Source organism: Helianthus annuus, chromosome 6 (assembly GCF_002127325.2).
Source record: "Helianthus annuus cultivar XRQ/B chromosome 6, HanXRQr2.0-SUNRISE, whole genome shotgun sequence".
In the NCBI taxonomy this organism is placed as follows: domain Eukaryota; kingdom Viridiplantae; phylum Streptophyta; class Magnoliopsida; order Asterales; family Asteraceae; genus Helianthus; species Helianthus annuus.
The window spans coordinates 44036668-44051489 of NC_035438.2; the positions used below are offsets into that span (position 1 = coordinate 44036668).

The 14822-nt window shown below is 39.4% G+C and overlaps 1 protein-coding gene across 1 annotated transcript; it reads right to left on the reverse strand.

Annotated features, from left to right (window-relative positions):
• Positions 1 to 5661: 5661 nt before the first annotated feature.
• On the reverse strand, positions 5662 to 6511 carry LOC110863939 (transcription factor MYBC1). The gene has a single exon (XM_022113145.2). It carries the CDS (start codon positions 6402 to 6404, stop codon positions 5808 to 5810), a length of 597 nt encoding a protein of 198 aa, XP_021968837.1. The 5' UTR covers positions 6405 to 6511; the 3' UTR covers positions 5662 to 5807.
• Positions 6512 to 14822: the final 8311 nt, after the last annotated feature.

Below are 14822 nucleotides of genomic sequence, written 5' to 3' on the forward strand. Positions count from 1 at the left end.
ATAAGTGGTTGCATACAAAACCCCAGAAGTGGTTGCATACTAAACCTTAAAGAAGGTTGTTGTCAAAACCCCAAAAGAGGCTAATGGAGTTCTAAAAGAAACTCTAGTATCAAACAAATATGAGATCGCGATGAATTATGTACAAAATAAGTACACTATGGAACCGTAATGAAACACGTGTAAAATGATATATTTGATCATGCTATAGCAATAGATGTAATCGATGAAAAAAAAAGATTACATATATAGAAAGTGTGCAAGAGTGTACGCACACAAATAGCCAAAATGGCTACATGACTTAAGGTTGAACTAAATTTGCTCGACAAACTAAACGTTTTCGAACCAGCAGTTCGAACACCCATAGACGTCAAACCAGTAGGTTATAAATGGGTGTCTTTAAATAAAAGGAAACGTAAATAATGAGTTTTTGCGATGTAAGGCACGCATTTTAACATAAAGATTTTTCCCAAATCCCAGCAGTTGATTACGAGGAAACGTATACCTCTGTAGTGGATGCGATAATCTTTAGATGTTTAAGCGGCCTCGCAATCTCATAATGACTTCAGATAAAACAACTTATGGATGTCATCACCGTATACATGTACGAGACAATTGCAAATGACATCTGTATGAAAACCCGTGAAGGATTAAAAATGCTCAAAGCATTATGAAACAATAACCCCATATGTGTTATATATATGAATCTTAAAGGAAACTACTCGTGTGTGTTATATATATATATATGAATCTTAAAGGAAACTACTCGTATGTGGTACAGCCGACTATACTCTGAAAATAGAGGTATAATTTTGATAAAATAAGCTACATCTATTTAACAAGATTTCACTCTTACAGTGATAATGTAAACATCATCGAGAGGGAACTCTCAAACTAAAGAGGAAAATTTTGAATGACCTTTACAAAGTGTAGTTATCCTCGACCTGTAGTTTTCGCTCATCAATCTGACTACATCTAGAAGATGTTATATAGAAAAAGCTCATTCGTTGAGTACATGAACGACTGTCTGATCGCTTGACATAGAAAAATTATTCTTATCAACCCCAAGAAAAGGATGTTGAACTACTTAGTCAAGAAGTACCATACTTAATTGCGATCAGAGCATTGACGTATCTTGCAAACAAGACGACATCTGATATTACGTTGTATTGTAAGATTACAGTTCTAATCTCAAATGTTGCACTCTTTTTCCCTTCACTAAGTTTTTCCCATTGGGTTTTTCTTGGTGAGGTTTTTAAACGAGGCAGAATTATAAAGTGCATTAAATAATTATTTGACATATTTACAAACTCGAGACACGGGATAATTCCACAAGAACAATATAGCGTCCTGGGTTATGATTGATATATATTAGACTCGCATAGAGTTCGATCTCAATCCAGATACAAGTTATGAAGGTCGAAGATTTCAGCATATTTAAGAAGTATGTAGATTAGAGTTGATCAAGAGAAGCTCAAGTTATACTGTATGAAGACAATGTAAGACAACAACACCCAAATCAAAGAAGACTACGCCAAATATCAAGTCAAGCAATTGTCACAGAAGATTGGATTCAACATCATCAAGATATACAAGTAAAATAGAGGGGGAGTAACATACCCATAATATACACAGTGTATGTACTCTTTTTCCTTAATGAGGCAACATACCTGATCCAGAAGTATCAGGGGGAGACAATACGCGTTGCAATCTTTTTCCCTTAGCTGAGGTTTTGTCCGACTGGGTTTTCCTAGCAGGGTTTTTAACGAGGCAGCATCACCAAGCGTATTAAAGAATAGTATATCATCATGTGGATAGTCAAGGGGGAGTGTTATGAATGCATCCATTATTAGTGACTATCCACATTTCTAACCCCCATGTCACATTTATGTTTGTATTAATGTTATAGCCTATATATAATGGCTCATGTATTTTGTATGTGATATCAATAAGAAATTCATCTCACATTCTCTCATTCTCTTCTATACAATGCTAATAGGTTCTAGCTATTACACAACATACACAACCTTTTCCCATTTTTTTAACCCATATTCTCTTCTCATTTTATCTATTTCCTTTTTTTTCTTTTTCTTTGTTTTCATGTTATTTTTTTATGTGTTTTGGCTTTTTCTTTTATTTTGTTTTCCTTTTTGTTGTCGTTTTTAGTGAGCAAATAATTATATACATAATAGCGTTTTTGTTTTTAAAAATTTCTTTTTCTTTTTTAAATCAGATTTATCATTTAAGTTTTTGTTTTAATCATTCTTTTTTATTTTTTAATCATGTTTCCTTTATCCTTTAGTTTAATATTTTTTAATAATTTTTGTTCGTTAACTTTTTCTAAAAACCTATCTACGTAGTTGTATTTAATTTTTTTTCTTCTACATTCCGGTATAAATTTTATTAAAACGAAGTTGTATTCAAAATAGAGTATGTATTTGGTATCTTAAAATGGTAGGATGATGAATTGAACCGAACCGATTCTGACGGTTTGGCTTTCTAAACAACCCTCTTTGTTTTCAAATAACGTTTGTTTTACATTATCATTTGGTTTGTTCCGCCGCAACGCGTGATCTCAAGAAATCTAGTATTCATTAATAAAACCATATGTTAAGTTACATATAATTATGTCTAATTTCGATATTAAAATTTAAGTGTATACAAATCCTTCCACATGAAACTTGTTCTTTTTATTTCCTCGAAAAGCTTATGGATAGACTGAGCTTTTTCTATATGGTGTGGGATAAAGCCCTTTATCACGCCATATCAGCGTCACGTATGTGCCATAAGCAATGCCTTTATTGTTAACTTACACAGTGTGAGATAACGTCCTTTAAAGCCCCTTTTAAACAAAAAAAAGAAAAAAGAAATCAAAAAGAAAAAAAATATGATTGGTTGGAATTATTGGGCCCCACATGCACATTCTATTGGCGCTTGTTAAAGAGAAGAAGCCCCTCCATATTCCATAACGCCCCCTTTACATCCTCCGGGTGCGGAGCGCCATCATGCCTAGGTGGCATGGGGCGTCACCCCACACGAGATGGTCTTAGGATATAAGGGGAGTGGAGGTGGTCACTAGTGATAGAATTCCATTACTCACAAGCATCCAATCAACTCTTGCCTTGTCATCAACCACTATTCTATCACTCACAAGCATTTTGTAGTGGCGGTGGTCATCACTAGTGATGGAATTCCATCACTCACAAATTTTTTTAATTTTTATTTTAATGACCGCGTTGCAAAAAAATTGCAGACATTCACGGGAAGTTCTGGACGCCATAGCTAGGTATTCATCATATTGATCGGGAGGGTTACCTGTCGCTAGTTGGCGAATGACGGACATGCATTTTTGTATCGCCGTGAAACTTGGTTTGCCCCTCGCATCGTAACCTTCTTGAAACCATTCCTCGCTTGCTTCGATGTCTCCAACAATCTTTAAAAATAATTCTTTTGGTAAACGAAACCGATCTCTAAACGTTTCGGCATTGTAGAGCGGGTTCTCCACAATATAATCGTTCATTAACACTTCGTTGGCACGTAGTCGATCACGGTCTACCATCTTCTTCTTTGGGCGGGGCGAACTAGTATCAAGTTCGTTATACACCGACACAAAATATTTTAGCGTCTCATTGTCGGAAGACGACTCGGTATCGCTATCGCTAGACATCGGAAACGTCGAATCCGTAGGAAACTCCATTTGAGAAAGATGTAGATTGTGTGAAATGTGTTTGTGTTTTGGTGTGGGTGAAATGGTTTAAAATGGAGAAGTATATATAAAAGGTTTAAAGAGTTTTTTTTTAATTAAATTTACCGTTGAAAAACGGTCGAAAATGGAGCAACGTTCAAATTCATTCAATTGTTCAACATGTGATATTATCAACGCGTTAAAAGTTTCACGCGTTATACATAATGGTGGCGGCGGCGGTGTGCTAATCTCCATCACGCGTGATGGAGTGCCCATAACGGACCACCCCACTGGTCTAAGGAATCATAAAGGTATAGACAATATAAAAAATGGAATGAAATCACTTCGGTATTAAAAAAGATGTTTTCGTATTCCTTCTTAAACCGTAAGGTAATGAAATCAGCTTCCTAGTTGACCTAATGTTTTGTTTCTAGTTTAAATACGTTTTATTTTTAATTGTTGTTGTGTTTTAATTATTTTATTATGTTTAATTTATCTATTCATATTTTTAATAATATGAAAATAGAAAATTTGATTAATGTATAATATAATGTAAAACGTGGCGATGACGTAGAAATGTAAGTATTGTAAGAATGTTTACAAGGTTGTAGTGAAAATGAGTGTTTTTTGTGCATTTATGAAAATCTCATGTAGCTGACTGTACATGTTTATGTGTGCATTTAGCACTTTGCATTGGTGATAGTCTAACCGTGTGAACAACTTTTCTTCTAATCGGATTCAACATCAGGTTTTTTTGGAGGTCTAGCAAGTCCCGGATGGAGAATATAAATGTTGGCGGGATATTGCACCAACGCCTCACCAAGTGCCAGATGATATTGGCAGTGCTACAAGATGTAAGGATATGGTCTGCAGATTCTGAAATTTCGTTACCGAAATGTGACCCACTTCGGCCCTCCACGCAAAGACATTGGCTATAATGGACACCAACCCATTCTAGTGAAGCACATTGTTCGAATGCATTGCACCTTGAATGCAACATAATGATCTTAGAGATCTGACAGTATAATCCATTTGGATCACCAAGCCAATGCCATATATCGACGCTATTTGAAGTCACAATCTGAGACCAAAGAGAAGAGCAACCTCCAAGCTCTTCAATCTCCACTGCCAAAAAAGGAGACCGCACACAAGCCCAGTTACAGACGATAACACCATCCTTGAAAGAATGCAGATCCTGAATGAAACAATTCTTCGATGTAGCCGACTTAATAACGGATGGAAATTTCAGATAAAGTGGAGAATCACTTATCCAATAGTCCAACCAAAAAAGAATATATTTGCTACAACCCAAATCACCCTCAATCGAAGACTTTATAAACGAGGGGTGCCATAATCGATTTTAATTTGCCAGAAGAAGTTTTGGGCAATCGTTAAATGGCGATATAGCTTTTGATACTCTAGGTCTTCTAAATGCTGATAACATGAGGGGTGTTAAATGGGCTGTGTTCCCAGGCTGATAGGTCAAACTGAAACAAAATTGTGTCAGACACATAAACCTGAACACAACACGGGTTTCGTGGGTTGAGATGAATGAAACCCATTTAACATTACAAGTTTACAACAAAAAAAAAAAAAAAAATACAATTGCATATAGAATAATCACGTTTAAACTATAAAACTTGATGGTTAATAATTCTAATTATCTCTTAAAATTTTGCGCAAAATATCCGATCAGTTCAAGTCTTGACACAACATATACTTTCTAAAGAAGCATAAATTAAACAAGTCAACGCGATAACCCCCCATACCAATTCGACACAACCAGTTTAGCTAAACGTCTTTTGTTTGTTTAACCTGAACCCTAACCATTTACTAAAACTCAAACCTATGAAGTCGTGTCGTGTTTTCGTTTTCGTCTCATAATGATCACACCCCAACCCCAACCCCAACCGTAACAATCATATTTTGATAGATTTATAGCATCACAAAATCATCATAACAAAACACAAGAATAGCATAATATATTTTCCTTTAATTATATCCGCAAAGATCAAATCAAGAGTCCATGAAACCTCATCATCAACTCATATCTCTACTAAATAACTAATCACTATGTAAATCCCAATTTCATAAACAATAACAAAGATAATAAAATTAGCAAAATTCAATAATCCCCTGTCTGAAACAAAGTCAGAGATCCTTGCCCATTTGCAGTCTTTGCAGATTCCATAGAGCTAGGAACATGATGCTGACGTGGAAAACAATTGTCGGAACTGGGACGAGACTGTTGTAGTAAAACCGGTGGCACCGGAGAACTGGCGAACAACTGATCATTTACCGGATCAACATTACCGGACTCCATACGTTTTATATAAAGCCTGTACTTCTGAAGATGACTTGCAACGTTCTCACGGGTCAACCCGTCAATATTCATGAGCTGCATTACAGTTTTAGGTACTGCGTTGTTGAACCCCAAGTAAGCAACAGCATCCACGAACCGCTTGTGGAGTTGTGGAGTCCAGACTATTCGAGGACGTCTGCGGGTTCGAGCTGGATCAGATGAATCAACTTCTACTGAAATGGGTTGTGGTGGGGTTGGGTTCGGTTGTGGGTGGGGTTGGGTGTGGTTATGTGGGTTGTGGATATTGAAAAAGTTGGCGAGTTTGGGTGTGATTAGGGTTTGTGATATGGGTATAAGTTCTTCTTGCTTTGGGAGTTGTTGTTCCCATGTTGAAAACCAGTTCGATGGATTATCTCTCATTTGTAGTGATCAAATCAAGAAGTTAATTCAAGGTTTTTGATGGGTATGTTGTTGGGAGTTGTTGAATAAGACTTGATCAGAGAGAAAAGAAGGGGATGAAGGTGGGGTTAGGGAGGGGTTGAGGTGTCGCGCTATGGCTTCGGGGTGTGATAAGTTAGTAAACTGATCTATCATGCCCCACTTAGACGGGACCTACCATAAACATAACGTATAGATATATTATTACATAGGATCACTTTACTAATTCATATTTGAGTCCTTATCTTTATTTTTATCTTCATTTCTAAATTTAGGTATTTTCTATCCATCAATCATCATATCTATAAATGTTAGTGTGTAGCCAAGAAAGACTAAAAATTAATAAAATAATTGTTCATAAGTGAGATAGAATAGAGTATGAGATTGGTATGTTAAACAAAATTTAAAGAAATTTAATATTTTAGTTGAAGACGGATATGAAGATTATACCATGAATTCTCTTACAACAAAAATATTAAAACCATATACAAATTGTATATAATCTTAAAATGCATGGTCGGTGGTTTTGACCATGCATTTTTCTAATTCATCCCCTAACTTTAAAGATTTTCCAATGCACCTCAAACTTTATAGATTTTCTAATTCATCCCCAACTTTAAAGATTTCAAATTCACCACAAACTTTAGAGATTTTCTATTTGTCCTTTAACTTTATAGATTTTCTAATTCACCCCTCATTTTTTGGTAAGTGGCACCTTAACACCTAACTTTTGATAATTAACAACTTTGATTCGTCCTATTTTTTTCAACTTAATAACTTCACACCTCATCTTCTTCAACATTTCAATTCTTTTGTTTAAAATTACTTTTACGACTTGATACCACAACGTGCGAGACATTGTATTTTTCTTTATTTATGCATAACCACATAAATGTCACGTCACGCGCAAGCATTACACGTTAATTTCTACTTAATAACTTCACACCTCATCTTCTCCAACATTTCAAATTCTTTTGTTTAAATTACTTTTACGAATTCACACCACAACGTGCGAGACATTATACTCTTCTTTATCTATGCCTAACCACGTTAATGTGACGAACGTAACGTGTGTGACAAAGTAAAAAAAAAAGTCACGTCACGCGCGGATATCACACGTGTAAGTCATCATCGTAACACGTGTAACGACGCGCCAAACACAACGATGCCGCTGTAACGCGCGGCACGGGTCAAAAATCTAGTATAGCTTTATATTGAAACTTTAAACAACACATTATTTGAACACTTTTTTTTGTCTAAACACCTTGAAGTTCTTAGATATAACCAAGCTTCTTATTCAACCAAAGCAAATCTACACATGGTTTCGCCTACAAATTCTTTGATATACATGTTTAAAACATACGTTACCGTAAATACAGTGAGTTCGTGAAAATCAACTAGACTCACACACTGTCTATTATACAAATTGAGATCATGTCTACTCTTTATCAAATGGTAACATATATGCACACTCGCGGTGCTAAATAGTTTACAAAAGATGCCCTTGAGTGAAATGGCTTTTCGAAATCTATAGTAAAGGTACCGCCTCTTTGTTTTGTTTTCAAACTCCATTTCCTCAAATTTCATCATGCATGAATTAATGCATTTACATACGATTAAACAAGACAAGTTATTATCTATATGAAAGTTGTAAGTTAGGATATTTACCCTTTGATTGGAGATGGCCCTTACTTGATTAGCTTCTTGGTTAATTTCTTGACTTTCTAAAAGTCAATCTTTAATTAATGTTTATTGTAACACCCCGTGTTTTCGAATGTCAAAGTCAAAGTCCAAGTCAAGTTTTACTTCTTTAACTGTAAATAGTCTATTTTATGTTTTGTATTATGTGGAGTAAGTGTTGTTTATCAAAAGAATCGAAGTAATCGAATGTTTAATCGACGCGAAACGATTTACGACTGTGAATAGTAGGAAGTAACAATGCGATAAGGTTAATCAATGAATAATCAAGCTAATCGAATCATCAATCGAACTCGAAACTCGAATTATGCGAATTTGGATTATATTACGTGTGTGTGTGCCTTACGTGTTACCTGTGCGTGTTTACTTTATGTTATGTGTGGTGATCAATCGAATCGAAACTCGAAACTCAATCAAACTCAATCGAAATCGAATTATGATGAATGGTAGCTAAAGGATAGTGTGAAATATAGATGCTTGTATGTAGATATAGTGGTTGGGATTAAAAGTAATTTGAATAGGAAACTCTATCGCACTCGTATCGCCTCCAATCGAAATTGAAATATCAGAAATCGTCGCACCAAACGCTCAAAGCAGGTTGTGAATCGATCAGGCTCCTAGCCGATCGAACAGCCCAGCCGATCGGACGGGCTATCCGATCGAGCAGGCTGTCCGATCGGGATGCCTGGCCGATCGGCCAGCTCTTTCCCCTTTTGGAAGCCTATGAATAGGCCTGTCATTATCATTCTTTCCACTTTTGTAAACCCTCTGACCGACCAGCTCGTGCTCCCCACCTTTTCTCAGATTTCTTCCGATCCCGGTAAGATTTCATCCTAAATCTTGTACTTTCTTGATCAATACATGCTCCTACACCCTTCTATCTTTCAAATCTTGATTTCTAACCGTGAAATCATCAAGATCTAAGCATTCTAGGATGATGTCATCATGGTGTTCTTCAAGAACTTCATGTTTTGGCCTCAATCCACCAAGAATCACTTGGATCTAGCCGATTTCCACATAAACAAACTAAGATCTATCACAGATCTAAACATTTACATGATGTGAAGGATTGAAAGAATGATTTCCAACTTTCTTTCAACTCTTTTACACTCAATGCCTTCAAACCGGTAGAAACGGAGCTTGAGCCAACTCACTAATCATTCTAATGGTTGTGTGGTTCAAGATTAGGATTCTATCTAAAAGGTTCACCGATTTCGGGTTAAACTTTAAACTACCGTTCCGAACCGTTCACCGGCCGGACTTGGGTGATTCCTGTCCGAGCAGAGGAAACAAGTAAGAATGAAAGTGTCATGGTTCAGCTCGTTGTCAAAATACCTCGATATAACGTCAAACAATCAGAACAGCCAAGTGTTAGACGAACAGGCCGACAAGGTCAGGATGCTGACCGATCGAACAGGCTGTTCGAACGAACAGACCAACCGATCAGACATGTCAGCCGATCGACCAGGCCAGCCGATCGGCTAGCACATGGCCCCACACTATGACAATTTCATTATGTATAGTATTGAACGAAGTGATGTACGATCGAACGAGCTGTTCGATAACATTACTCATCGGATCATGAGATACTATGCTTCAAACCTTAATCGATTTTGCAACTCGTTCGATGTATTGGAGTGCCATCCGATCGAACATGCTGTTCGATCAAGTGACATCCTGCTGAGGACTACTACTGAAGTGTCTAACCGATTGGTTAAGCCGGCCGATCGAACGACCCGTTCGATCGATCGACCTGAAAGGTAGGAACACTTCAATGTTCTCAAATACTACAACGAAAACTTCAAAAGGACAAGCCATCATACACAAACACCTCCTACACAAAGGAAGAAACAATCCACTCGAACAGTCCAACCGATCGAGCCTACCGATCGATCGAACAGGCTGTCCGAACGGACTGCCTAACCGAACGAACAACCCGTTCGATCGAACCTACCGTTTGATCGACCAGACTGTTCGACCCATCATCACTTGTTTCCATTTTACGCATTACTCATCGTTATACTATCGAACTATTCAGGCTAACCCTACTCTCAAGCGCTCCCTTCAATCCATCAATCAATCGCTGTGAGTATACTCGAACCCTTTTTGCTTTAGCAATTTTGGGTGTTACATACGTTACTTATCTAAATCACAATCGAACACACTACGCAACTATTTAAACACTAACCGATCTGCATGTATTACGTGACTAAATGAATGCTTGTTGTTATGTTTACACGTGGAATGCTGTCTGCCTGCCTTAACGACGTAGTACTATAGTTTGGACTCAGCACCCGTTCACACGGGGGTTGTTAAGGACAATTACTTGCATGGATTACGGTGGTAATCATGTATTGCGAACTGTCTCAGACAGTCAACCCGCAGTCATTGGTATCGATAGATCCATGTCGATAATTAACATGCTTCGTTTTCCTCTGTGTACGTGCTGGTTATGCCTAAACTATTTCGAACTCTATATGCTATTATCAAACTTGTATGCTCACCTTTACATTTTATGTATTGACTTTATTTTAACGTATGTGACAGGCAATTAGGATGCTTATCTGCTAGGAAGGCGAGCTTAGAATAAGCGTCTAGAGCATAGTTGTCTGTAGATCTTGCAGATCGAGTCTCTAGAGGCATTTGAACAAATATATATATTTTATTTAAATCTGAGTTGTCGGAACAGTATATTTGACTAGATGTTTATCTATAATAACTTATTATTATTTGGGATACGGTATGGGACGTATTATTTAAACTAAATAGTAACGATAGTTGTTGTGGAAACTTCTGGACAATCTGTTTCGCTCAATGCCATGCCCCGATGATTCCGCCATTGGTTGGGGTGTGACAGATTGGTATCAGAGCCATAACTATAGGGAATTAGGCTAGACACGACCTAGTCCGGGTCGCTGTCTTAGAGACCTAGACTATAGTTAGGAACTAACAGACCAAGCCTATGTGCTATGTTCTAATATTCTTCGCCATCACTGCACTCGAATTTTCAAATAGAGTCAAGTGATTTAGTCAGGATTAGGTGTGGAAACCGCAAACTCCCGACTAAATTGCTTGGTCAACGCTGATTTTATCAATTCATCAATGATTTGTCATTAATTTTTCAGAACAAACAAGGAGAATTATACCAAATCAGGAGTGAAATCCATATTTTGATGTATAATCCCCTCAATTTTTACTAAAACAAGGAAGAAGTTACTAAGCTAGGGGTGAAACCCTAACCTTGACAACTTGTTCCGATTTTTATTTCATCTCACCAACGCCTCGATGGACTCCAACGACCTGAACTCACAAGTATGACCTAGGGAATACGTGCTGAATGCCCAAGAATCAAGGCAGAAACGCGATCCCGAAAGTCAGAAAGTGACGACAAGTCTACTGCGAATAGTCGAGTCGCTTTGGGCCGTCAATGTCTAGTAGCCGCAGATAATCTATTTCTCGATTTTATGTGTTTCGATTCTGAGCCCGCAACTGCTGACTCTGATAATTCGTCGATTTCATGTGTTTTAAGTGTGTTTACCTGTTTATGTGTTTAATTTTGATGTTCACTCGATTTTTGCTCTCATTTCGATCAACACACACGACTCGCATTACTCTCCTATCTCAATACGCTAACAAGTCGCTGCAAATCTAGACGACATTATGCTACGATATACGCTTATACTATACTCGACATGCTATACGATTATACTATACTACTCGTTATGCTATACGCGACCGATATATACGAATGACACGCGAGCTTTGAATGATAGGTTTCTGTATTCTGACAGCCTCTGTGACTGAATGCGTATGTGCTTCTATGTTTCTGTGTTCCTGCGCTTCTGTGTTTCTGTGATCTACGTGCCTACGTGCTTATATGCTTCTGTGATTACGTGAACCTGTGGTTATGTGCCTATGTGTTTATGCGATACCTGTTTCGACGTGTTCCTAAGCTTTAGTGAGTAGTAGACGTGTGAGGTGAGATTCGATTTGTTGTGTCTGAGACCTACGACGATGTCTATTGCAGACCATGTCGTCATCTGGACACCGAACCCCATATACTCGCCAAGAAAAGAGAGACAAGCGTCTCGCTGCTATCATCGCCAAGCAAGTGGCAAAAGCTGTAAGCGAGGTGTATGAAAACGTCAGCAAATCGTCTGAGGAGTCGCGAACCGATGCTCCTAAAGATGCCAACAAGACCGTTTTCAGTTTCAAACAGTTCAAGGCATGCAGACCAAAAGAGTTTACTGGAGAAGATGGCCCTACCGCCATGTTTCAATGGTTTGATTCGGTTGAAGTCACTCTGCGCCAAACCGGCTGTCCTGAAAATCTCCGTACCCTCAATGCGACCGGTGTCTTCCAGTCCCGAGCTCTAGACTGGTGGACGACCGAATGAAACAAACGCGGGAATGATGCAGCTTATGAGCTGACTTGGGAAGAGCTGAAGGCCATCATGATGGACGAATTCTGCCCTCCCCATGAACGCCAAAAGCTGGAGGACGAGTTTTGGAACATCAAGCAGAAGGATGGGGACGACGCTGCTTTAACTGCTCGCTTCAAGCAGCTTAGCATTATCTATCCCGATCAAGTCAAGACGTCAGACATGACCATCAAGAAGTACATTCGAGCTCTACCTGATTGTGTTGCCGACTTTGTTCATGCCGCCAAGACATCATCAATTGAAGAGACTTACTTGCTTGCCGCCGAGATCAATGACAAGCGGGTAAAAGCTGGTTTCTGGGATAAGCCATCCAAGTCTCTGCATCAGGCTACAACTGCACCAACCGCCGACTCCACTACTCAGCCATCCAGGTCATCACGCCGAAAGAAGAAGCACAACAACAGCAGCTCCAGCAACAAGAACTGTGCCGTCACAACAACTGCTGCCCCTCTGCAAGCCGTACAGGCTCAGCAGTAGTCTCATCACCGGCCAGCTCCAGTGACCAATGCACAGCCAGCAAAGCGTGCTTACACAGGACCCCACCCGCTCTGCCTAATATGCTCATATCATCATCCGGTGGGAATCGCCTGTTGTTTTTGCGCTCACTGCAATCTCTACGGTCATTTCACTGCGAACTGTCGCTATGGTCCCCGTAACACCGCAGCTCCTGCCGCCGCTCATCAAGCTCTACTCCCAGCCCCTCAAGGCCAACCCGCAGCTCAAGCACCCGCAGTCAATGCTCGAGTCTATTTTGCATGTGGTGATCCTAACCATTTTGCAAACATGTGCCCGAACAGGGTTGTGAAGCAAGAGCCCCAACAGCAGCAGCAGCAACAAGCAGCCCGTGCCAGAACCTTCAACATCAACGTCTGTCAAGCCCAGGCTTTGTGTTTGTTTGATACTGGAGCCGATAACTACTTTGTGTCGTTTGAATTCGAGAAGCTCCTTAGTCGTAAGCGCTCTTATCTCCCCTCGTCATTCGAAGTTGAAGTCGCTACAGGAAGAATTGTTGCCGTTAACTCTGTTCTCCGTGATTGTACTCTCGAGCTCAACAATCACATCTTTCCAATCGACCTTATTCCCATGAAACTCGGAAGTTTCGACATCATAGTAGGCATGGTCTTTCTTCGTGATAATCATGCTGAAGTTGTGTGTTTTGATAAGATGATTCGATTCTCGCTCGCAAATGGTGATCTTTTATGTGTGTACGGTGAAACAGCTTCGAAAGGTCTCAAGCTCATGTCGTGTATCCAAGCTAGCAGGTATCTCCGCAAGGAATACAGAGCTTTCTTGGCCAACATTGTAGTAGCGGAGAAGGAAAAGAAAAAAAAGGCCGAAGTCAAAGATGTTCCAGTGGTTCGTGAATTTCCTCAGGTGTTCCCTGATGATCTTCCCGGACTACCGCCACGTCGTGATATCGATTTTCGTATCGACCTCATTCCTGGAGCTAATCCTGTAGCCAAAGCTCCTTATCGACTTGCTCCATCCGAAATGAGAGAGCTTTCAAACCAACTCCAGGAGTTACTTGAAAAAGGCTTTATTCGCCCGAGCGCCTCTCCTTGGGGCGCGCCAGTCCTTTTCGTTAAAAAGAAGGATGGGTCGCTCAGGATGTGCATCGATTATCGGGAACTGAATAAGTTAACCATCAAGAACCGTTACCCTTTACCTCGAATCGATGACTTATTTGATCAGCTGCAAGGTGCCAAGTGTTTCTCGAAGATCGATCTACGTTCGGGCTATCATCAATTGCGCATTCAAGAGGAAGACATACCTAAAACCACTTTTCGAACTCGATACGGCCATTATGAATTCGTTGTTATGCCTTTTGGTTTAACCAACGCACCCGCGGTTTTCATGGATCTGATGAATCGCATGTGTAAGCCATTTCTAGACCGTTTCATCATCGTGTTCATCGACGATGTCTTGATCTATTATAAGTCGAAAGCCGAACATGCGCAACATCTACGTTTGGTTGTCGAGCTACTCCAGGGAAATCAACTCTATGCCAAGTTCTCCAAGTGTGAATTCTGGCTAGAGGAGGTTCAGTTTCTGGGTCACAACGTTAATAGTCAAGGTATTCATGTCGATCCCGCGAAGGTTGAAGCAGTTAAGAGCTGGATTACGCCTAAGAACCCGTCTGAAGTTCACTCTTTTCTCGGACTAGCGGGCTATTACTGACGATTTATCGAAGGATTCTCTACGATCATTGTGCCGCTTACCGCCCTTACTCATAAAGACAAGCCTTTTGATTGGGGAACTGA

What these genes read in the sequence shown, in the direction of transcription:
- LOC110863939 (XM_022113145.2), bottom strand. Translation starts at nt 6,404, where the DNA reads ATGAGAGATAATCCATCGAACTGGTTTTCAACATGGGAACAACAACTC.